We start from the raw sequence: 26,066 nt of genomic DNA, 5'->3' as shown, positions 1-26,066 counted from the left end.
AGCCAAATGCTGGCAAATGGGACTAGATTAATTTAGAGTAGCTGGTTAGCATGAACAAGTTGGACTGAATGGTCTGTTTCTGTGCTGTATAACTACCTGACTCCATAAGTTATAACGGCTGGCTTGATAAACCTGAACACTTCAAGGAGAGTATTGAGCAGGCACACTATTGTGGGAAAGGTGCAAAATGATATATTAAAAAACATTCAGCTATTTTAACTTCAGTTTGAACTAAAGGAAATGTTGACCAAGCTATAAACTGTTAAAAGTAAATTTAAGATTTCCCAACCTTAAGTGGTTAATATCTGGATGGACTTTTGATAAGGCCCTAAAATTATTTGGGATATATTAGACTCTGTAGAAGTAAGTGCACGTGTTCCAGCGGAACAATGAGCTTGTGGTTCAAAGCAGATACAACAAATTGACACAACAAAGATCTACTGACGGGGTGCTGCATTGTTAAAGATGCAGCCCTTTTGAAAGAAACGTTAAGGCAGCTCTTCTACATACTTGGATGAAGGTAAAATATCAAAATAATCAATTTCCTGAAGTGAGTGAGTTCTAATGATGCTGTGGTCAACTTTTATCATACAACATAATCTAAAACTGATTGAGTAGTTAATTCGCAAATTGATTTTATTTTGGGGTTCTACTTAGGTAACAATGGTATCATGTCAAGAAAAAAACACTTTGAAAAGCTTTGCAACTTCCTGACAGTGTTATGTAAATATCTGTCTCTATTCTTAAAGGTTAAATAGTTTGTAATAGTTAAAATTAGATGCAGTAGCTTGATTATTGAGATTATCAATAAGTGAGCAGTGTCGCTCAACCATTTGATTAAAACTGTTACAATTTGTGAACTCTGAGAAACTGCCATGATGTTTTGATTTGGAAGTCTGAAGAACATAGAAAGATAGAACTTAGCGCTATCATGCTCCAGATTCAGAAAGTGCTGCAAAAGCTCAGCAGATCTGGTAGCACCCGAGAAACAGAGTCAACATTTAAAGTCCAATATGACTATTCGTCCATTCCAAAGAGGAGTTATATCAAGCTCAAAACATTAACCCTGCTATTATTTCCAAAGATGATGCCAGACCTGCTGAATTTTTCCAACAATTTCTGTTTTGATTCAGATTTCCAGCATTTGTGGTGTTTTGCATTTACTCCAGATTCATCTAAGGTTACAGCGTGGGCATGCTTTCAAATTTTAAAATGCAAATAAATCAAAAAAATAGGGAAAAGATGATGCAAACATACGAATGAGGAACAGAAAGAGGCCATTAGCGCTCTAGACACTGCTCAAGCCATTCAGTGAGATCATGTTTGACCAGTTTATGTTTATAATTTCACATTCCTGTCTAATCTTAGCTTATTGTTATGCAATAGAATCAATGCATCCATCTTAACTGAAGAATATTCAAAGACCCTGCCTCTAACCTTCTAGGACACAGAGTTCCAAAAAAACTCAGTTTTATCCTCAAATAGCAAGTCCAAATTTTTAAATGGTACCCCTTAGCTGTGGACTCATCTAAAAAGAGGACAGCATCACCTTCACCTTGTAAAAATCTGCTCAAGATCATGCTTATTTCAACTAAATCACCTCTGCCCTCTTCTAAACTCCCATGAAAAGAAGTTGTGTCTGTCCAACCTTTCCTCATAGAAGACCCTGCTTATTCCAGGCATCAAGCTAGTACACCTCCTTGAAACTTCTACCACGCAATTCTTCCTTAAATAAGGAAATCAAAACTGCACGCAGTAGGAGAGGCTCTATAATTGAGCCCATATCCTGCCTTTTCCCCATATATCTGCATGCCATTATTATTCAAATAACAGTCCAATGCCCTTCTGAATGCGTAAATTGAACTTGTCTCCATCACATCAGGCAACTCATTCCACACTGTAACACGCGCTGTGAGAAAATATTTTTGTTTCCTCTCAATATCCTTGCTTCTTTTGCAAGTCACTTTAAATCTATGTCCTCTTGTGCTTATTTATTGTACAAAGGAAAACAGCTCCACTTTTTCTACTCTGTCCAGCTTGCTAATGATTTTGAAAACCTTAATAAGATTTCCTCTTAGCTTTCTTTTCTCTAGAGATTTTTACAATTCATTAACTAACCACATATAAGATGAAAAAATTAAAATCATCATTCTAAACGTAAGTTAAGAATAGTCAGGCACTTGTTAAAACCTTGCCTCTAAACCTTTGTTTAAACTGAAACATGATTCAGCAAACCTCACCAAAATACTGTCTTCTTGGTGTGATGGAAAATCAGTGTAGCTATTCTCCCTTAGCAACAAAAGAAAACAAAAGTTGGCTTTGTGGTTGATAGTGTGGAGAAATGTATATGGCAGAAAGACATCAATGGACCATTCAAGTGGACTAAATAGTGGCAAATAAAATTCAGTCCACAGAATTGTGAGAAAATGTATGCAGGGAAGAAAAACAAGGCAGGGAAATACATAGCAAACAGTGAGATTTTGGGACCTGCAGAGGAACAGGGGGTCCTTGAAGTGCTTGTCTACAAATCACTGGAAGTAGCAGGACGAATAGATAAAGAATATGGGATCTTTTTCATTTCATAGAATATAACAGCTGTGAGGTTATGCTAGAGCTATGTCTAACAAATGTCTAACTATAAAAACCGAAAGACCTGTAAATGAGAAACAAAACTGCAATTGCTGGAAAAGCTCAGCAGGCTTGGAAGAATAGATCCCACATGGGCCCTAGTTATGCCTGTCTCTTTGTGGTTACATGGAACATTCCTTGTTCCAGTCCTATTCCAGCTCCTACCCACAACTCTTGCTCTGATACAATAATGATATCATTGGTGCTTCTTTCCTCTCTCATCCAGAACCGGAAAGGTTTATCAATTTTGCTTCCAACTTCCACCACCCCCCCCTCCTCACTTTCACCTGGTCCATCTCGGACTCCTCCCTTCCCGTTCCTTCCTTGACATCTGTTTCTGTCTCTGGGGACAGAAATATATCCATTATAAACCCACTAACTCCCACAGTTACCTGGACTACACATCTTTGCACGCTGCTTCATGTAGAGACTCCACTCCATTCTTCCAGTTTTTCCAGCACCATCACGTATGTTCCAATGATGCTAACTTCGAAAAGGGAGCCTCTGAAATAGCGACCTTCTTCCCCAACCGAGGATTCCCCAGCACTGTTGTCGACAGGGACCTCAACCAGGTCTGACCCATCTCTCGTACTTCTGCCCTCACCCCCTCTCTTGCCTCCCACCAACAGCAGCAGGGGTCCCTTTGTCCTTTCCGACCATCCCACCAACATCCACACACAGAAGATTATTCGCCGCCATTTCTGCCATCTCCAGCAAGATGCCACCACCAGACATTTATTCCCCTCCCTTTACTTGCCCAACTTCTGCAGAGATCGTTCCCCACCAGGACACCCTAGTACACACTTTGTTCACTCCCAACAATCCTCCAATGCCCCAAGGCATGCAACTGCCATTGGTGCAACATTTGCCCATCTACCTCCTCCCGCCTCAGTGTTCAAGGGCCTGAACATACCTTCCAGGTGAAGCTGCGCTTACCTGCACTTCACACAAATCTAGTCTACTGCATTCACTGCTCACAGTGTGGTTTCCTCTAAATTACGGAAAAGAAGTGTAGACTCAACGACCACTTTGCAGAACACCTATATTCCGCTTACAGAACTGACCCTGAGCTTCCAGCTGCCTGCCATTTCAACAAACTACCTGTTTCCTGGCCAGTATCTCCATCTCAGGCTTGTTGCAGTGCTCCAGCAAACTCGCCTAAACTGGAAGAACAGCACCTCAATTTCTGCTTGGGGACCCTGCAGCCTTCCAGACTCGAAAGAGCTCAATATCTCTAGGGATTGAACCACGTCCTAGCCCCTACCCCAACACACCAGGCCTTGTTATCACATAGTCTGCAATTACATACAACCCATTGTTAGCCAGTAACAATCTCCATTAATAAGGGTTTAGCCAAATCTTAGCCAAATTATTATCCACTCCTTTGACTGTCCAATTGTTCTTCACTCCCTTTGATCCCCACCTATCGCTTACTCCTTTCCCCATCCCTCCACCCTATTTTCTGCATAAAAACCAACACTTTCCTCACCACCATCATGTGAGGTCACCAGACCCAAAACATTAACAGTGATCTATCTTCACGGATGCTGCCAGACCTGCTAAGCTTTTCCAGCAATTTTTGTTTTTATTTGTTAGACCACAGCTGTGTGCAGCTCTGGAAATGTGTTACAGAGAAGATGAGATTCAACAATAACAATTTATATAGCTCCTTACACACAATGAAAGACATTTTACTGGGCAGGATATTACAAAAATATGACAGCGAACTATATTAGGTCAGATGATCAAAAGTTATGTTAATAATGTTAGGTGTCTATAATATATTAAAGAAAGAATGCAAGGTACAAAGACAAATGTTCAGGGAAGCAGTGTTAGTCCCAGTCTAATGCAAGTTAAGTTCTGGCCTGTAATAGTGAAGTAATTAATATTCAAGAGTCCTGAAGTAGATTCACAAGGATGGCATAAAAGGTAACAATTGGGGGATGGAGGACTGAAACTTTGTTCGAAAAGGAAACTTTAAGGTGGGCTTTGATGGAGAGTGGAGCAATGAAGTGGTATAGACGGATAATTCCAAAACGCAGGACTTGGATGGATGAAAACATTACTGCTAATGGTAGAACTAAGGGTCTTGAAGATGCATGTTGAGTTCAGATTTTGAAAAGCGGCAAGACCATAAAGCTGGATAAAGTTAGAAATGTTGCCAAGAAAAGGCACAAAGAGGTTTGACAACTAGGATGGCAACTTTGACTCAGGATGTTGGTACACTGGGATCACGTTGAAAGTATGGGAGGGTGAGTGGGACATTATGTATGTTACATGGGCCAGGCAAGCTTTGGACAAGCTGATACTTACGTTGGGCAGATGATGGGAGGCTGGCCAGGAGAACGGGAACCATACAAGCCTAATGAGAGTCTCAGTAGCAGATGGATTCAGGCAGACCAGTCCAGGCCAGACTTAATGCAATCAGAACATTCTTTCACAGTGCTATGATCCCATCTGGTGTGACTGAAATCGGCCTGATTGATCACATTTTATTTCTCTCTTCTTTATTATCATGATGGTCATTCATCAAAACATATATGTACACAATGCTGTAGGTCTGGCTTTAACAATGAAACCAGTTTATTAAATAAAAAAACAAAAATAAAAGCGAACATAACATGCATGTAACACAATTTTAAAAATTGTGAAACACAAAGCAGAACAAAATTCCACATACAATAGCTCTCCTATAACATGTCAGCTGCACTCTTGTGCGACCTCACGATACAGAAAATCACACTATAGATTATCATCATAGAAAATCGCATTATAGGTAAATCACCATACCAGTACAAGCAAAAGCTCACATTATATGAACAGCATCCGCTATTCAATTGCATTACTGCCAGTTCATGTCAACGAAACTAGCTTTATAGCAGAACCACCTGTACCCCAAAGCCATCACTTTTCAGTAATCAAATACAAGAGAGAGTTCCATTTATTAGATTTCTAGTTTTGATTTAACTGTTTCTTTCGATTGCCGGCCTTAAGAGTTTGATAGCATCTTCCTTGATTATACATAACCCTTTCAGCATATTAAATAAACAGTTCTGGTCTGGAATTTTTAAACTGAGACCCTTAACAAGAGGGAAATTTATCCTGCATACTCTGAAATTACACTTTTTTGCAAAACTCAAATCGAAAACCTTTTCAATCTATGGGTTTTTTTTCCCCAAGCCAAAAATCAATTCTTGATTTTTCAAAACTAAAAGCAAGCTACTGCCTTTCAAATGTTTGTTTGCTATGATTGTACAACTCTCACAAAAATAAACAAATTCACATTATGACTCCAGGAGGACACCAGCCACCTGTTATCTGATATTTACTGGTTGAAGATCATGACTCCAGATTGGTTGACAAGTTAAAAATTAACTTCATACACAGACTAAAACCTATTTGTTGCTAGTTCAAAATCAAAACTCTAAAATAAATTATATTAATGTTTATAAATCACACACCTGCTCCACAGCAGCTTTTCCTTAATCCCTAATAAATGTCTCCAGTTATGACTTATTCCATGTGTTTCTAACTGAAATTCCATGCTTTCTGTTTCAGATCCAAGCACAGTAACAGATACCACCTAAACAGTGTTACTCGAACTGTTGTCTCACTGTGATCCAGATTCACAGACTCAAACTCTTTGAAGCAACATAAATCATTATACGTCGAAACTGTTTCATGTGTACTTTCATTTTACACATTTTTATCCTCAAAAATTGTTGTTTCTTTCAGATGTGAAGGCTTTCAAGCTTCAGTAATTCTTGGGTAATAAAGCGTAACACATTTTTTGAACCCTTTGTTTTCCTCTGACTCCATCTCTTGCTTTAAATTACGCTGTTTAGGCATTTCTCCCGTAACACGATAGCTGCATTCTTGTATGACTTCTCGCCATAGAAAATCGCGTTAGAAAATCCCGCCTGGGGAATTCGCTTTTGAGAAATCATTGTACCAGTACAGCAGAAAGTTCACATTATTGAAACAGTGTCCACTATTCATCAAAGTGCATTACAGCCAATTTGTGTTAATGAAACATACATTGTAGCAGAAATACCTATAATGCGTATTCATGATTTCCTTCAACTTTTTACCTTCTGACTGCAAATGACTTATTTTTAGCCAAGGCCTCAGTTTCGTCCCTTCTCCCCTCATCTCGATGAATTTCAAATCCAGGAGAATGCCAAGCTCTTCTTTCACTAGCAAAAGAATAAGCATTGAGATGAAGGCAGAGGTCTTTCCTCCTGCACAGTGTACACTCTTACCCATCTCCAATATTCTCCCACTATCTTACCTCCTACCTCTAACTTTGTATATACTCTGGATTTTTTGTCTAAAAACTTGAAGCATTACACTGGTCATCCTAATTACTCAGATTTCTTCACTCAAGCAAATCTGGCTTTCTGCAGTGCATCTTGTAAATAGTACACACTGCTGCTGCTGAACAATACAGATGGAGGGAGTGGATGTTTGTGGATGTTGTGTCAATGAAGCAGGGTGCTTTGTCCTGGATGGTGTCAAGTTCCTTGAGTGTTGTTGGGGTTGCAGTCATCCAGGCAAGTAGGGAGTGTTCCATCAGACTCCTGACCTGTGCCTTGCAGATGGTGGACAGGCTTTGAGGAGTCAGGTGAGTTACTTGCCACAGTATTGCTTGTCCCAACCTGGTCTCAAAGCCATTGTGTTAATGTGGTGAGTCGAGTTGTGTTTCTGGTCAATGGTAACCCCCAGCATGTTGATAGTGAGGGATTCAGTGATGGTAACACCATTGAATGTCAAGGGTGGTGGTCTGATTGTCTCTTATCGATGGTGGTCATTTGTGTGGCACAAATGGCACTTGCCACCTGTCAGCCCAAGCCTGGATTTTGTCCAGAGCTTGTTGCATTTGAACATGAACTGCTTCAGTATCTAAGGAGTCATGAATGGTGCTAAACATTAGACAATCATCAGCGAACATCCCCACTTCTGACCTTATGATAGGGGGAGCCTCATTGATGAAACGGCTGAAGATGGCTGGGTCTCATACACTACCCTGAGGAACTCCTGCAGAGATATCCTGGAGCTGAGGTGATTGACCTCCAACAACCACAACCATCTTCCTATGTGTTAGGTATGACTCCAACCACCGGAGAGTTTGCCCCCGATACCCAATGATTCCAGTTTTGCTACGGCTCCTTGTTGCCACACTCAGTCAAATGCTGCCTTAACACCTCTGGAATTCAGCTCCTTTGTTCATGTTTGAACTGAAGCAAGGTCAGGTGCTGAGTGGCCCTGGCAGAATCCAAACTGGGTGTCACTGAGCAGGTTATTTCTGAGCACGTGCTGCTTGATAGCACTGTTGATGATACCTTCCACTACTTTACTGATTGAGAGTAGACTGATGAGGTAGTAATTGGACGGGTTGAATCTGTCCTGCGTTTTGTGTATCGGACATACTTGGGCAATTTTCCAAATTGTCGGGTAAATACCAGTGTTGTAATTGTACTGGAACAGCTTGGCAAGGGGAGCGGCAAGTTCTGGAGGATAGATCTTCAGTACTATTGCCAGAATGTTGTCAGGACCTTTGCAGTATCCAGTGTCTCCAACTGTTTCTTGAATCATGTGGAGTGATTTGAATTGGCTGAAGACTGATATCTGTAAGGCTGAAGACCAGAGGAGGAGGCAAGATGGATCATCCATTATGCATCTCTAGCTGAAGATTGCTGCGCAAGTTTCCACCTTATCTTTTGCACTGATTTGGTGGACCTTTCCCCATCATTGAAGATGGGAATATTTGTGGAGGTTACCCCCCCCCCCCATACCCCCACCCACCTCCAGTGACTTGTTTTGTCGTCCATCACCATTCAGGATTGGATGTGGCTGGAATGCAGAGCTCAGATCTGATCCATTGGTTGTGTGATCGCTTAGCTCTATCACTTGCTGCTTTCACTGTTTGATGTGCAAGTAGTCCTGTTTTCGGTCGCTTCACCAGGTTCATACCAAGTGAAGCTGTAGGCTGTTTCCTACCTGTAGCTGTGGCCTACCTTCAAAGTTTGGACTGCTCTTTTTGCCACACCATTGGATGATGAATGGCATGGAGCTCCTTTATATGTCGAATACCATTTGACTTGAGGAAACACCCAAATTCCCTTTTGGTAAATGGTCGCACGTTCTAGTTTGGCTATGTGAACATTTCTAAGGCTGACCCTTTTTTAAGGGTTGATGCAAAGGTGCCAGAATGGAGGCCAGATTATGTCAGGACTTACTGTAATAATTCAACAGCAAAAGGAGAGACCTAAGCTCCAGTACAAATGCGGGAACGGTGGTACATTTGTTCGTCCTCATTTTATCTTCCAATGGGTGTACCCTGGTCTTGTTAACTCTATAGCCCAAGCAGGTCACTTGGGGTGCCCGGCACACACATTTTTCCCTTCTAAGGTTTACACTCACCTGGGAAAAACATCTAAAGGGCTCTGTTCAAGTTTTCTAAGTGCTCTTCATTGGTCTTCCCTGTTAATAGCATGTTATGTAGATAAATGGTGATCTGGAGAAGACCTTGTAAAATGTACTCCATCATCCACTGAAAAATTGCACAGCCTGATGATACCCATATGACAGTCTCATATATTAATACAAACCCTAATGGGAATTCATTGTAGCACACATCTGGGAATCCTCAACCAACTGCAAATGCAAGTATGCATGGCTCCTAACCACAACCTCTAACCCCCTCCCACCCTGCCAGCTTAATGTATAAATCCTCTATGCAAGGGATTGAGTATTTATCCAGCTGTGAAAAGTGATTTACCATTTGTTTAAAATCCCCACAAAGGCAAACTGAACCATGAGGGCTCACAATTGCTATGACCAGTGCTGTCCATTTCTCAAACTGGACCTTTTTTGATGATTCCTTCGCTTTCCAGCCTTCTGATTTCTGCCTCTAATTTGGGTGGGCAGAATCATGGAATTGCTTCCTGGTCAACATGCAAGGTGACCTTGACTCCTTTGATAGTCCCTCGACCTTCCTGAAAAGCTTTAGGGTATTTACTTAAGACTTCACTCAGGCAGCCATTTTCTAATAAAAAAAATTGAAGTGAATCTTTCTCAACCGATTTCACCCCATCAGGCTTAGGCCTGAACCTTCCTTTACAACCAATGGTAACTGAACCAGCTGCTTCTCATAAGAGACAGAAACCAAAGTTGTACCTTTAAACTGTAAAGATTCCCCATTATAGCTTCTCAGTTTTTCCAGGACTTTGCAAAAAATTAAGGGTCGGAGTCCAGCATGAATTATGTTAAAGACTGGTTCTGCCATCACTGAACATTCATGCCAGTATCAACTTCCAAAAGTAGGTGACTATTTAACCAGACCTTTATTTTGATTGGTTTGATTTGGATATTGCTAACAATTTATCGAAACCAGATGTAGGTGGACTTTCCAGAATGTGCACGCTCCTAGTTACTGGCCTTTGAGTTCTCTTAGTCAATTTAGGTCTAGCAAGATCCTTTTCCTGGCTCAAGTCTGCATATCACAGCTAATACCACAACCAACTACAAAGGCCTGCCAGACTGGATCCTGAAAAAATTTTAACCGTTTGGTAAAGGCTTGGCTGTGTGTTGGCTTCTGCCTTGAGCTGACTTAGAGTCCCTCTATTCAGGATGTGTTCTGAGTGAAGCTTTGCAATTACCTTTACTCAAGTGGTGGTCCCCAAGCTCAGTCAGCCTGGAGAGGGTGTCCAATTAATGTAATATGCTGCAGCTCAGGTGCTCCACTTGCTGCATTTTCCAATGATAAAGCTAGTTGTAATGCCTGTTTGAAGTCCAACTGCACTTTTGCATGGTTACTTCATTAATCCCATTCTCATTGCCACTGAAATAACTCCACAGAGGCTGGTATCCCATCACCACTAACATCACCTCAAAGCAGGATTTTGTTGCTTTGCTTGTTCCATTAACATTTGTTTTGTCCTTACACCACCGAGTCTGTCTTCCACATCAGACACCTTTGTTTTTATTCTTTTCCCTTTCGTCATTGATTTGCTCAAAGCTATTCCATCACTGATATTTGCCAATTTTAATGAAAGGTGAAGTGTCAAACTTGTTTTCCACACAAATGCTTATCAACTAGCTGAGGCGTTTCAGTTTATTTTTATTAGAGAAGCTTTTCTAACTGCATTGAATCAATATGCCTACATACACACCACAACAATATAGAATAGAATAGAATCCCTAGTGTGCAAACAGGCCATTCGGCACAATAACTCCACACCGAACCACAGAGCATCCCACCCAGACCCATCCCCCTATAACCCCCCCTAATCTACACCTCCCTGAACACTACAGGCAATTTAGCATGGCCAATCAACCTAACCTGCACATCTTTAGACTGGGAGGAAACCCGAGCACCCGGAGGAAACCCATGCAGACAAGTGGAGAATGTGCAAACTCCACACAGACAGTCGCCCGAGGCTGGAGTCGAATCTGGGTCCCTGGTGCTGTGAGGCAGCACTAACCACTGTGCTGCCCTGGCACCATGCCGCTCTGGCTCAGAATAGTAGGAACTGCTGATGCTGGAGTCTGAGAAAACAAGATGTAGAGCTGGATGAACACAGCAGGCCAGGCAGCAGAGCAAGCAAGCTGACATTTCAGGTCTGGACTCAGAAGCAAAACATCAGCTTTCCTGCTCCTCTAATGTTGCCTGGCCTGCTGTGTTCATCCAGCTCTACACTTTGTTACAACAATATGGCTGCTGCTTCTAGCTATTCTTGTCAAGAGATCAGTTAAAATTGTACACCACGCATGTCTATCTTGCACCATCCTCACAGGTGCACTTTAAGGTGTCTGCAACCAATCTGTGACATCCTTCAAGCAATTACAACATGGTCAATCCTGCTTTCTGCTACCAACCATTTTACTGCTAAGATGAGATCCCTGGATTTTCAGTTCTAATTAAATGGCTAAAATACTGATTTTTTTTAATGGATGTCACTTCCTAAGAGTTTTCATTTTAACTTAGTTCTTTCAATTTCACTTACCATTCATCTTGTAGCTTGTATATGGAATTTTTGTCATCCGTTATATCATTAACATATCAAAAGCCACTGTTCCACAGGTTTTTATTTAATGTCCACATTTCTGAACAATACAAGACAGAGGATGAAATCTTGGAATTTAAAAAAGTCCCTAAACGTCAGCTTTCCTGGCTCCATTGATGCAGCTTGGCCTGCTGTGTTCATCCAGCTCTACACCTTGTTATCTTTTACCCTACAACCCTGAGTTGTCTTCATGTTCACACATCCTTAACCTTCATAAAATTGCTTTCTAGCTACCTCTACCTTCTAACTTCTGCATCACAGCTGTCATCTCCAGATATAATCTGAACCATGAAGACTTAAAAGACAACTTACCTCTTTGTTTCAGCGTTACACCATCCACTTCAATCTAATCCCCTCTCTAGCACATTGCATGCAAACATCAAGACGAATTAACGGCTAGCAATGATCCCTTCCAAATACAATAACTACAACTCACACCAACCACCTTCAAAAGCTGATTAGCCGGAAGTAGAATATGCCTTTGGAAATACGGCATGCTGGGAATTGTAGTCATCTCCCGTGTATTATCGCGGCGCAGATAACTACAGATCCCAGTTTGCAATGCTTTCTCCATTCCCTTCACACCCCTCGTCCCCCGCCTCAAATGAGTCACACAAAGTCCGCCCGCTCAATGGCTGAGCGTCATCAAGGCTAGTGTGAGGGAGGGGCCGCATCACCATGGCGATGAGCGCGAGAACGGGATGATGATTGTAAAAAAGCCGATGACGTTTGTCTCCGCCCCTCCCCCACAAGGCTTTGCAAAGAAGAAAGAACTTGACGGTGAGAAGATGGAGCTTTAGGGAGAGTCGGCGGCACTTGGGGGAAGGAAAGCAATAAGGAAACGGATCCGTAAAATTCAGCAGGGCGGGGGGGGGGAAAGCGACACAACTCCGTGGTTTCTATATGTTCGCGTTTCGCCTGTCGTCGTGCTGAGGAGAGAGGAGGGGAAAAAAAGCGACGAGGATGGCTAGCGCCAGTGGTTCGAAAGCGGAATTTATCGTCGGTGGAAAATACAAACTGGTCCGGAAAATCGGCAGCGGCTCGTTTGGCGATATCTACCTAGCTATTAACATCACCAACGGGGAGGTGAGTGGTAAGGTGATGGGGTGAAGCCGTCTTGTTTACCCTCAATCCTCTCCCCAATATAACTGCCAGCGTTGTTAATCACCCGCTGACTAGTTGTTTTATTATTATTCTTTCCCTTTTTGCCATTTGTCCCTTTTTTCCCCCCTCCCTGGCCTTTCTAGGAAGTGGCAGTGAAATTGGAATCGCAGAAAGCAAGGCATCCTCAGCTTCTCTATGAGAGCAAACTGTACAAGATCTTACAGGGAGGCGTCGGCATCCCTCACATCCGGTATGTTAAACTGATCAACTTTGTTGTCTTACTGTGTTTTATGTAACAATTGCCCCGTTTTGAGTGTTTGTGCGGTAGATGACCGCCCTCTCTCTCCCCTTTCTCTCGCTACCTCCCCCCTCCCCACCCCGTTTTTTAAAAAAACACCCAGCAACCTCCGCCAAAGGGCTGGCAAGAAACATGTAGCGACAAGGCACCCACGCCTGTTATGTAATCTCGGCTCAGTCTTTCTTTCACCATTAATCGAAGATGATCATTTGAGGGCGATATGTTCGCGTATGTTTATTTCTAAATAAAGATTGAACCGCTTCCAGAGCGTTCACTTTTGTGGCCTAATCTCTCTCGACCTATCGTGTCCTCTGTTATAGTCGGTTGCAGTTCCCCTTTCACTCTTTCTGTTCCCCACACGCTTCTCTTTCCGCCCCCCACCACAAAGAAAAAACTCTCTCGTAGTCAGCACTCTTCGGCTTTTTAAAATATCAGTCCGCAGGCATCCGGTTTTCTTGGAAAATGTATTCTCCAGGTGTTTTTTAATTGTGCTCTGATATGTACAGTGTGGATGATTGTGTGGAATGGCTGCTCTTTTGTTGTGTTTTGCACGGACATGTCATAAAATGGCGGATCGACGGGATTAGGAGCAAGTTTCATCTCATCAGATTTCTATTTTCCTTCGTGATATCCCCAGTGATTCATTAATTCCGATTCCCAGGATGCTCGTGCAAAGTCTACTTAAATTACATATTTCAAAAACGAGGCCTCTTTTGGCTAACTTGAAATGAGCTACTTTTGTACTCGAAAACTTTTTTTGTCTGAGGTTACGGACTAAGGAAGTAACTTGGTGTTTCCATTCGGAAAGTGCATTGATGTTTTCTGTGTAGTTTTTTTGATATAGTTAATGACAAAAACTTAAATATATAGACAATTGTAGGTGAAAGTGGAAACCTTAACTAGGGTGGATTATAACGCAAATAAATCAAACAGGTTAAAACAAACAAGTGTAAAATTAAATTGTATGAAGGTAAAAGTTTTCAGTGATAGGGGTTGTAGGTCATGACACTAGGCTACTGTGGTAGGCAAAAGAACATGGGGCATTTTTTTAAAAAGTACCAGTTGCAAGAACAGTAGATCCAATTTACACACTTACAATTTACAACTTAACATTTACAAGAGGAGTTTTGTGATAAAAATATTAAAATGGAAGACAATAGGATTTAAGATGGTTTCCACCTGTAGTGATCAAAAATAGTTCTAAAGTCTATCTCATTCAAGCTGTTGGAATATTATTGTTATATTCCATTAATTAAACATTGAATGCCAGATGCAGCCTCTCTATTTAACATGTTAGTTTTTTTTACAGGCAATAACTGAGCAATTGAGCAAAACATGAGAAGCTGAGGTTGAACATAGTGGATATGTCTGTGGGCCTTCAGAAGGTCTACGCCCTCTACCAAACAAATGCATAAAACTGGTGATGAAGTCAAATGTCAGCAAATCTGACTGCGTTTGTTGAGAAAGTTGATGACTTCTGTGGAAAAACGAACTTTCCATTCTCCATAGGCACTCAAATTTGATATTTCCATCAACCAAAGTACTTTGCTTTTGGGTATCCTTAAATGTGTTAGCAATTTCTTGCTTGGATTTTGAGATGTACCTGGATGTGCACCTTTTGAGGCATTATAACTTTTAACATACAGATTAGCAGACACCACCAAATTGTGCAGTAAATTGTACAGAATGAATCAAATTATGCGGCCAGAAGTATGGCATAAAGTTGTTCACTTTCAGTCTAAAGGGAAAGAAGTGAAAATTTAACAGCTAGTGTATGAGTAGAGAATCAAAAACTAGAATCTTAGCTTTTATCTAGAGGGTTTGGGAAAATGAAGAGACTTATTAGTTTGGTTGCCTTAACTCTTAACTTTATATCAACTCTTTAGCTATTCGGGGTAGAAAACAATGGCAGACTTGATAAGCTGTGTGCATCAAAAATTGTCTCATCTGTTATATCCAAAATCTGAAAATTAACTTTGGCAGAAATGAAGTGAAATTACTTTTAATAAGCTTCTGCCCTGACTCTTGAATTTGGGGGGAATTCACTGAAGATTGCTGTTCTTCATGGGTCTTGCTATTCACTGTCCTTGCTTAGTAGTAATTGCCCCATCCATCCCCTTCAATAAATGGTGAGAAAGTGTCACATGTGACTACTCTAAAACACTAGCTTTTGTTTTTTCTCTATCTCAATATTCACATCAAAAGCCTTCTTTTCACCCTTCTCTTTAACTAAGCCTTCACTTGCCAATGTTTCCTTAAGTCAACCACGTACCTTTGTGCAAACTCTGTAGCAAGTTCTGAGGAAGGGTCACAGGACCCGAAGCATTAACTGATTTTGTTTTCTTCACAAGCTGTCAAACCTGCTGAGTTTTTCCAGCAACTTCTGTTTTTGTTCCTGATTTACAGCATCCTCAGTTCTTTCAGTTTTTACTTCCATAGCAAGTGTTGTCTTGGTCAAGAAATTTGAATTTTAGCTAAACTGCTAGTTGTCACGTTATTAGCCTACTTCATTAGTCACCATGTCATACAAGCAAGATTCAAAGCTTAGAAGTCTAGTTTTCAGCTCACCAGCCAAGATTGGTGGGGTCAGTGGTGCATGTACTACTGTCCACATTGAGAGTGATTGGATTTGTACATCAAGCTTTTAGAAACAGTAGCTTTAAGACATAAATTGTAACATTTTTAACACCTGTTATATAAGGATAATTGACGTAAAATTAGGATTTGGAAATTACGTTATCAGTAGACATACCATTATTTAACTTTATCCTAGTGGAGTGTATTTGTACAGTGGTCAGCTTCTAAAGTGTTTGCCTAAGTACAAATCCTTAACTCTAAAAATGCATGAAACTGATGTGTTATGTGCCTAGTGTTTTGAATTCACTGGTGACAATAACTGTTAGACATCTGGTTTGTTCAGGGTTGGAATCCCACCCAGACAAGTTGCCAAATGCAGCTGAATGGTGTTCCTAAATATGTCTAATTTCTTGTAAGTGGGGCAGTGCCACCTGGTGAAAGAACTGTAGGGCACCCTTTGTGTTTGCTCCAATGATTCAATCAGGAAGCATGAGAATGTCATTACAAAGATTTATTCATGTTTTATCTCAAATTTGTGGTTACTAATCAACTATGTTTTTAATGGAGAAAAGGATGTCCTGCAACGAGATTTTTGCATTGCACGAAGACACCAATTGTTGCTGCAATAATGTAAATCTAATCCCTGAACATGAGCTGTCACTGGATTGAAATTGAAGTCCTTGAGGAATGATTCAGTCTACGATTCTGGAGTTACAAGTTACTGTCAGCAAATCCCGAAATAGGAACAAAGCTACATTGCTGTACCACTGCAGTTTCAAAAATATTTGAAATCTATCTGTCATGAGTTTCTGAGCTGAATCGTCTCTCTGCTTTGAAATATATTTCACAGGAAATTATGTAAGATATTGTTAGGCTGATGCCTCAGACTTGTTTTGTCATCACACAGTTGCCTTGATGCAGTGTTTTCTTCAAGCAATGTAAAAATCAGCTTGTTGACACTCCAGTATCCTTAGTGCAGTTAAAAATTCTAAATCCTTTGTGCTAGATCACTGTTACACTGGCACTTGCTGAATTGTTTCAGAATATTTTTTCTGGGAGTACCGTCAGAGGCTTGTTTTACGATTACATGTTTTTGTCAGATGGCAGTAACACAGAATCATGTGTTTGTGTATGGATGTTAAAGAGCAAATCTAGTTCTGCAGCAGCATTCCCTAACCTCTTGTTACCCTAATTATTGTTCTTGCACATCAGCTGGCTGAATTTAGAAAGACAAGACTAGAAGACAGCCATTCATCTCTGGATAGTTCTGCCATTCGATGAGACACTTGTTGACTGTTATATTGAAAATCAGTTTTACCTCAAATGGAATATTGTCGATTCTGGGCATCACTTTCAGGATCTGTGTGAAGGCTTGAGGCTTCAGAAAAAGATAGTTTTTGGGCTGAACAACTTGGGTTACTTAAGCAGATTGAAGGAGCAGCATTTGCTCACCCAGGAGATGACGAGTGGAAATTTGATACCTGTGTTCAAGGACATGAGGTTTTATACAGTTTTTTTTGCTTGGGAGAAATCCACTGAGGGTTGAGGACAGTTTGCAGTGAGTGAGATTGGAAAATGCTCCAATAGGTATTGGTAGTTTTGATCTTGCCTTTTAAAATGGAGACAGATAAGCGAATGAAGGAAAAGAATAGCTATGCCATGGAGATCATGTGAATGGGGTTAGCTAAATTGTCCTGGATAGCCAGTCCAGTCTCAATAGAATACTTCAGTGTGCTGTAGCATGATTATCTGTAACCAAATCCAAACACTTCACCCTCGTCCTCCAGTGGATGATGAGAATCTTTCAGTCTGACTTAAAGATGCTGACTTGAGTCAGCATTAGTTGATTATTGACAGAATTTCAAACCTTTTATCTACAAGCTAATATCATTCCTAAAAATCCTATATTAACCTCCAAGCTGTTTTCCCACCCAATAGTTACAGTTTCTATCTACCCAAATAGTTTCCCTTAACATCTAAACTGTTGAATAGTTTACCCCATAATCTGTTTAAAATCAGGAAATCACATGCTCAACTTCTGATTGATTAACCCATTAAGTCCAAACGTAATTGTTTGTTATAAAAATTCTCATGATCTACCCTCTTGGTTCTAGAGTTTTTGCTGGTGATTATCTGGGAAGAAAAATTAGCAGCCACCAATGTGTTTGTTAATCTGTATGGAAGTTACAAATCTTCCATTAAAACCATTCAGCCTTCATTAATACTGGTCTAATCTCTGCATTAATGTTACCTATGACATTTGTTCTGAGTGCTTATGCCTGTTGAAAACCGAATATTGATGCCAGCATAGCTCTCTTATATCCCTTCCGAACAAAGAGACTTTGAGTTCGGTTCTCAGCTAGTGCCCTGGAGAAAAACCAGTGCTATACCACAAAATACTTTGTCCTGTGTATGTTACTTAACATTGGTTTGTGGACTTTCAGGATGTTGTCTGTTGTGGCTAGCTTCAAATGATAACACAGTCTGCTGTGGTTTTAAAATGATTTCACTTCAATTTGTCAGTGAGTTTTCTTTTGTATGGTTTTTTGATTGAGTTACGGAACATAGAACATTACAGCACAGTACAGGCCCTTCGGCCCTCTATGTTGTGCCGACCTGTCATACCCATCTCAAGCCCATCTAACCTACACTATTCCATGTACGGACTCTGATTTGTGCCCCTTAACTGCTTGTTTTTTAAGCAGTTAAGACCACTTTCTCCTTGCAGGATGACAAACTTGGTATAGCGATAATTTATTTGACTTCAGGTTCATTGCTAATACTATGTCCAAAAAACCATTTTCAATTAATTGTCGTAAGTATTTTGCTATTCCAAATGCCTGATTAGTTGGAATATCCCGCCACTTCTTTAAAGCTCATTATGCCTTCAGTAAAGTTAACCAAATTTTTATTTTTCTTTGCTTGTTTCACTGGATTGTTTTTGAAAGCAACATAATTGTTCTCCCATAAAATCAATGAAAGGTAGTGATGTTTGAATTGTTTGCTTACAGGTGGTATGGACAAGAGAAGGATTACAATGTCCTAGTTATGGACTTGCTTGGACCAAGCCTTGAAGATCTTTTTAACTTCTGTTCTCGCAGGTTCACGATGAAAACTGTTCTGATGTTAGCTGACCAGGTTTGTATTAAGCATAAATTCTGACTGAATTTATGTTTTTGATGTGTAGCCGTATAATGAATCCCATGTTGTGGGACGCTGTAATTTTTGACCTAGATACCAATAATATGGACAGCATGGTAGCTCAGTGGTTAACACTGCAGCCTCAGAGCCAGGGACCTGGGATCAATCCTAATTGCGGGCGTGGGTTTCGGCCATGTGCTTCATTTTCATCCCAGATCCAAAGATGCGCCGGCGTGATGAATTAGCCATGGTAAAGGATCGGGGAGCTGGGTCTGTCGGATGCCCTTCGGGCATTTGGTACAGAATTGGTGGGCTGGGTGGCCTCTTTCTACACCATTTTTTTAAAAAAAATCATTGTACATGCTGTCATGACTTTGAGAAGTATATTGCAATAGGGGTACCATTAATCAGAAATCTGAAATGGCCTAACCACACAAATACAGTTCTGACAAGGTGGTGAATAGTTCATCTTCTGACTCCCTCAGGCTTTCCAACATCTATAAGACAAGTCAGGAGTGTGATTATCAAGATTGATCATCACCACTGTATATGTTCACTCTATCCACCATTGCTACAAAGTGATAGTAATGGGTGCTATACATAGGATGCATTACAAGACCTCAGCAAACCTTACAAAGACATACCATCTACCAACTAGATGGATATGATCAGCAAGTTATGATGACATCCTGTCTGCATGTCTCATGTCACTGTTTGCCCACTATCTGTAAATCCAAATCTTAAAATTTTCTCACCAGCTGCAAGCTGTTGTTTACAATACATGGGCTGCAAAAGTTCATGAGGCAATTTGGCACTTTCTGAAGCTGTTAGGAGTAGGCAGTAAATGTTTGTTTTGTGATTGACGTTCACATCCCAAGAAGACAAATGAGTGGCAATCAATAAGTAAAGAAACTTTGAAGGTGGCAGGATAGTTTGGCTAATTTCTCAATCAGGAAGTCTGTCTATATTTCTGTTTGTAAGCCCATGAACAACATTAAATTAAGAAACTTTACAGAGCACTTGTTATTTTTAAGGGGGTATTGTGTCCACTTCTGAAAACAGCATTTTAGGACCCATGTTAAGAGGGAGTAGAGGAGTATTTTGAGCAACTTCAGTTGTCTAATTGGTGCACTTTGTAGTTGATTGATGGAGGCGATCAAAATAACAAGGGCTTTTGATAGAGTAAATGGTGAGGAACTACATCATTCGGTAGACATTCGAAATTTGGAATGGACATCTTTGAAGTTTTTGTAGTGGCAAATTTGTTTGTTGCTGTCAAATTGGATTTTGCCAATTATTTTAAGAGAACATTTACAGGATTACTGGGAAATTACATTGGAGTGGGAGTCAGTAAGTTCCTGTTGAGAGCTGGCAAGGACAGGATTGGCTGAATGGCAGCCTTCTAAAATCAACTTAGTTAAAAATGAGGTGAGTTGTTGAAATTGTAGAACCCTGGAGTAGTGAATCAACTGTGAAGAGCTGCTTTAATCAACCTGATGAAATATTCCTTGCCTTTCTATTCAGTGCAATAAAGACTGAAATCTGTGCTTTAGATCATAATCTGATGTTAGATTAGGATTGTAAAATTCAACATATCATGCACAAAACATTCTGGAGTGAATTAACTATTGCAAGAACTCTCCTGTGTACACACAAATTCCAAACTCTTCCTTTGCTTTTGTTTGCAGCTTTTTAACTTCTGGGATGATCAGCATCATTCTGTTTTGTGTGTTTTGCATGCCGATGAACAGCATGTTGTGATTTTTCCTGGAGGCTATTTAAGTATAAAGTGGACTTTAAGTAGTCTTTGCTGTTCAGTTTCATGAAGAAATTCACTGTTTATTGATGTTTGTAATGTAAATGTTCCCCTGTGATATGCATGACACTGACTCTCTTAATTCAGTCTTAGTTAATGTTGCAACACTCTTATAACAACAGTTTAAAAGTTATTATTCAAATATTAAGCATTGAAGTTTTGACTTGTGATTTCGATTGCAGGGATTTAAATGGAAAGTGAAGTAGAAAGCAGGAAACAATCTCTTAAATCAATCATTCTGTTGACACCATTGGGAGAGTAGTTGAAATTTTTAATGTTTGCATTCATGTTAAACTGTTTTGAATGCAACTTGTACTGTAATAATCAATATTGTATGAAAATGGTAGAATTTGGATGATTTGATTTCCAAGTGGTTGTTATATTTGGTCAAAAAATATTAACATTCATCACAGCAGAGGAGCAAGGTTGGTACTTGGTTTATAGCCAGTCACTGAACGCTTTGGGGATTACACTATAGTCACTTCAGTCAGATGGGTAGAGGTAGTTCGGGAACTTAGGAGCAGGGAGAAAAATCCGTAAAGGATATGCTGCTGCAGCAACTTTTCAAGCGTTTAGAATTCAACAGAAGTCCATGGAGTGAGGAGATGCTACTAGATGTTGGGGTGAGAAGCTGTAGGAAAAACTTGTAATAACTGGAGTAATTTATTGTTCTGTGCAGCTGAGAATGAGGGTGAAGGCAGCCCACAAGCAGTATTTCCTTCGTGCAGATGAGCACGATTATAGCTCAAATAATGGGTTTGCCATCTTGCTGGGCTGTCTGTCTGTAGACTGGCTGAAGTTGTCTGAACATGTGTTCTGGAATGTATTTTCAAGAATCCAGGGGAGCACAGTCCTGATTGAGACACCAGACCTTGTCCCACTCTGAGAGCAGCTTTTGAGGGAATTCTGAAGGTCCTCAAAGAGAATCAATTGAAATCCTTTTAAAGCTTCTGTTATTTGATTACTCATGTTCCTAATTTCTGGCAGTTGTGGAAAAGCCAGTGACATCTGTCTTTCCTGCATTTGGCTATTTAATGTGCTCTGGGCTACAAAAACCGTTTCACTGTGGCCTACATTTAGCTGAGTTTCGATCTGGGTGTTGGGAATAAATTTTACACATTCTGGATTATTTTACATTGAGCATTACTATATTTTGAGTCTGAGTACTGTGAATGTAACCTTTTGTTCTGGGGAACTAAGTTTTCTAACAGTTTGGTTTTCTGCCTTTCAGATGATCAGCAGAATTGAATATGTGCATACAAAGAATTTTATTCACAGAGATATCAAACCTGACAACTTTCTAATGGGTATTGGACGTCATTGTAATAAGGTTGGTATTCAGACTAATTTACTTAATTTTTGGGAGCAATTTAGCAGAAACCTAATGTAAGAGAAAATGCAGAAAAGCTTTGAACAGTGACTTTATTTCTCTAATGAAAGTAAATCTTTAGGAGTTAATTTTTAATTTGTTGGATACTGATTTTAACAACAGTAATTTTATCATGCTTCCATTTAGCTTTGCATCTTCTGTTTCAAAGCAAGATGAAAATTGTTAGAGGTGGAGATGTGCCCTTCAGAAATAAGAAATTATTTCTCTTTCTAGCAAGTTAATTGAAGACATAAAGCAATAGTGTTACTTAATGTTAAATTAAGGTGTTTGGTTTTTAACTTTGTACAAGCAGACAATGGAACGTGTAAAATAAATGAACAGGTCTTCACAGCGCGCGGACACACTGCAAACCCCCCACTCCCCACCGTGCACAAAACATTGGCTCACCTGGAAAGTAAACTGCAGAAGTGATGTGATGCATTTTTCATTATGGATGAATCTGAATACTATAGCAGACCGTTGGTTACCTCTAATTATTAGGTTCTTCCCTTTCCCTTGGTGTGTTCTGAAAACCCTGAAATCTACTTCTCAACATACCCCTCCAATAAGATTTAAGATCTTCATGAGAAAATGAAGATCAACACAAAATAGAAGGCCTAAATTGGAGCCAGGCTGACTTTAATATAAGATGAGAACTTGGACTGGGAGCAGTTACCTGTAGGAGAAACACCAAAGTGAAGAGGTGGGGTTGTGGGGTGTGGAAACATGATTCAAAACACTGGTTAACAAAATAGAAGCCCCAGAGGCATTTTTAAGTATATTTGGGGACAGGAGGATAACCAGAGGAGGAGTAGGGCTCATTTGGCACCAAATTAGAAGACACAGGTAAAGTTTTAAATGCATACTTTGCATAGTTCCTTACCATAGAGCAGGATAGTGCAGTTATAGAAATTAGAGGAGAACTGATAATTCCAGAAATTAAATTAGAGGGGTGTGAGGCATTTGTTGTTTTTGTGGTCTTTTAAAATTGGTTAAATGGCCAGGCCCAGATGAGATGTATTCCAGGCTGCAGTGGGAGGTAAGGGAGGAGATTTCGGGCACCCTAACTTGAAGTTTAGAATCATTTTTGGCACAGGAGTGCTGCTGTTTGACCAGAGAACAGTTAACATCTTTGCATTATTCAAGAAGGATGGTAGTGATAGATCACTGGCCTTTAGTTCTCTGATCTATCATCGATGGTAGGGAAATCTTTGGAAAAAGATTCTAAGGGACATGATTAATCTGCACTTGGAGAGGCTCTGATTTAATTGCAAATAGTCAGCAAGGCCTCATCAGGGTGAGAGGACATCCAACAAATTGAAACATTTCATGGAGGTGACAAAGATGGATCGATGGGGATGGTGCGGATGACGTAGTCTACTTGGACCTCGGTCACCCTCTTGACAAGGTATCGTATTCAAAACTGGTCAGGTAGACAAGGGTTCATAGATTCCAGGGCAGTTTGGCAAATTGAAGCCAAAACTGGCCTCATGACAAGCAGAGGGTGATGGTTGGAGGTTGCTTTTACAATTGGAAATTTGTCTCATATGGCATACTGTCAGGAGCAGTTCTACTGCTTTTAAATGTGTAGATTAATTTCCATGTGAATGTAGGAGGCTTGATTGGTAAGTTTTTATAGAGGAGTTGAAAATTGAGGTAAATGGCAAGAAGGAAAGCCTTGCACTGTGGAACAATATGGACTGTCTCATGAGATGGAAAGAAATTAAACCTGGGAATATTGATGTGATATTTTTGGAAGAAAACAAGGCAAGGGAGAACATAATGAATGACAGGACCCTATAAAGTATGAAGCTCAGAGAAACTTTAGTGTGAATGTCTTCAACCCTTTAAAATACAACAGAACATATAGGTAAAAGCAAAACTACAGATTTGGGAAATGAGAAAATAAGAGCAAGTACTGGAGAAACTCAACAGTCCTGGCGACATTAGTGAAGAGGGAAACACTCAATATTTTGAGTCTAATTAGATTTTTTTCCAGACTCAATGTTAATGCACCTTTCCTCTCCAGCGATGCTGCCAGACCTGATTTTTCTCCAGCATTTTCTCTTCATTATAACAAATGAGGAAGTTGGTTAAGAAAGCATAACTGGCTACTTGCCTTTTATTATGCTTGATGATTGGTGCAGACATGATGTGTGAAGGAGATAACAAGAATTGCAGATGTCAGTGTGTAAAAGACCTGTTTTCCACATGTAAAGCTGTCTCCAGTACCCGGTTCTTTGTTGAGATCCAGCGTGCTTTTTTTTTATTTATCACCTGTTGATAACCTGATCCTTGTAATAGAATCACCCTTTTTCCAGAAAACCTAATTTCTCTGACCTTGGCAGTAAAATTTGTAAGTGCAATTTTGGTACCAATATTACATACATGGCATTAAAACGTACTTAGATTCACTTTACTAAATGATTTCCTAATTTTAAACCTTTTTGATTATATCGTCCTTTGTTCTCCTTTTGGAATAAAGATCCAGAGTAATTACAATTCCCTCAAATCTAGAATCACCCATCCAATTGATATACTAGCCTTTGGACACTTGCATCTGTCTGTAAAATAACAATTAAAACTGTCAAGTATCCTCAACATGGTTCTGCAATGGAACTTGTCTGGTTTGTTCTGTATCCTAACCTTGTGTTAGTTACCTGGCAATATTGTCAATTGTTCCAACTCTCAACTGAAATCTCACGTGTTCTCTGCTCTGCGGTGTTCCCTTTAGCACTGAATTTTCGACCATTGTCAGTTCTCATGAATTTACGTTACCTGAATTAAATAGAATTTTGCATTCACCCCTTAGTACCACACTTAAAAAAATCCTTTTGGACTCATGAGCACTGATATTTCACAGCTTCTCTGTTGAAAAGTTACTTTTCAACAATAAACTGAAGCCTTATCGTTGCAATATCGGAGTTCACAGAACTAGCTTCTAATTAGAAAATTTCCAGCTTATTAATGTTTGGCAACATCTTGCCAATCCATTTTATTATATTACCATCAAGTCGAAGACCCTAAAATCTTACTGGTTAATTAAAATGGAAGATTAAAAAAACTGTTCATTTATTTCACATGGTTATGCTCGCTTTTTTCAGTATTTCTTCCTGATAGAAGGTATGTGCCAAAGTTTTTTACAAAATTCAAGGAGTTAAATGTGAATTTTTATCATTCTTGAAAAATATGTATTTATAATACTAGAATAATTTGTTAATTCCACTTTCATAAGGAATGAAGTTGAGCTTTGTTTGTGCTTGATTGAAGTTTGTCATTTTTGAGCTTGAGCAGACAGGCAGCATTGGCAATATTATGCATGCTGCATTTGATGGTGTATTTGATCTGTTTATAGTGACAGTTAAACTTGGAGTGCCAATGGCTTTTTTAAAAAAAAACTAACACTCAGGTTATTTTTATTAGGCAATTGATCTACATCAGCAGAGCATGTTTTTTAAACGTTTAGCTGCTGCTGTCCCCATCAGAAGTGTTCACCAGAGTCTCCCTGTTTTAATGCCAATTTGGGCATATTTAATTTTAATCTTAAAGGAAGATTGTCTGCAAAGAAATCACCCCCTTCTGTCTCCAACCCCAATAGACAATAAAATGAGTTACTTTGGGCATGCCAAAGGGACTTCTGCGGTATTTATTGCACAGTCGGCTTTACACCTTATGGGATTTTTTTCCTTCTGTATATGGGTGGCACTAAAAATATGCTGAGATTTAAAATGTATTCTATTGTCATTCTTTGACGGTAGAGCTCTGTATATGTTGGTTTGTGAAATTTTTTCATGCATGTTTTGGCAGCATGTCGGCAAGGTAGTGTTACCAGTGAAAGTTGTGATTAAAAATCCAAACTTTGACATCTTAGAAACAGGAGTAGGCCATTCATCCCGTCAAGCATGTCCCTCTGTTCAACATGCTGTAGCTGACCAATAGGCTCACCGTATGTTGCCAACCTCATGCAGGATTGCAATCCGAGATCTACCAATGTCCACCTTAAACATTCTCAAAGACTAATCTTCCTCAGTCCTCCGAAGTAGAAAATTCCAAAGGTTCACAACC

At 39.9% G+C, this 26,066-nt stretch overlaps 2 protein-coding genes across 7 annotated transcripts in view; one reads left to right on the top strand and one right to left on the bottom strand.

The window, feature by feature from the left end:
- The window catches only part of arhgef37 (Rho guanine nucleotide exchange factor (GEF) 37), a 411,845-nt gene that overhangs the window by 181,114 nt on the left and 204,665 nt on the right, over positions 1 to 26,066 (bottom strand). For 3 of the 5 annotated variants that reach the window (XM_048543921.2, XM_059650733.1, XM_059650734.1), the window contains exon 1: positions 12,009 to 12,173. The exons of 1 other annotated variant lie outside the window; for it this stretch is intronic. The gene's annotated coding sequence lies outside the window, so the exon portion shown is untranslated. Of the gene's footprint in view, positions 1 to 6,719; positions 6,825 to 12,008; positions 12,174 to 26,066 lie in introns of those variants that run through there. One more of the 5 variants, XM_048543923.2, reaches the window with a different exon arrangement.
- csnk1a1 (casein kinase 1, alpha 1) overlaps positions 12,425 to 26,066 on the top strand; it is a 50,642-nt gene continuing 37,000 nt past the window's right edge. The window contains exons 1-4 of one of the 2 annotated variants that reach the window (XM_048543929.2): positions 12,425 to 12,782; positions 12,944 to 13,050; positions 18,687 to 18,813; positions 21,864 to 21,962. In XM_048543929.2, the coding sequence (XP_048399886.1) occupies positions 12,660 to 12,782; positions 12,944 to 13,050; positions 18,687 to 18,813; positions 21,864 to 21,962 (456 nt within the window). In that variant the 5' untranslated portion in view covers positions 12,425 to 12,659. The remainder of the gene's footprint in view (positions 12,783 to 12,943; positions 13,051 to 18,686; positions 18,814 to 21,863; positions 21,963 to 26,066) is intronic. The other variant, XM_048543930.2, reaches the window with a different exon arrangement.

This window comes from Stegostoma tigrinum, chromosome 13 (assembly GCF_030684315.1).
Source record: "Stegostoma tigrinum isolate sSteTig4 chromosome 13, sSteTig4.hap1, whole genome shotgun sequence".
In the NCBI taxonomy this organism is placed as follows: Eukaryota; Metazoa; Chordata; class Chondrichthyes; order Orectolobiformes; family Stegostomatidae; genus Stegostoma; species Stegostoma tigrinum.
The sequence above is the reverse complement of the archived record's forward strand: the minus strand, read 5'-3'. Positions and strand labels throughout refer to the sequence as shown.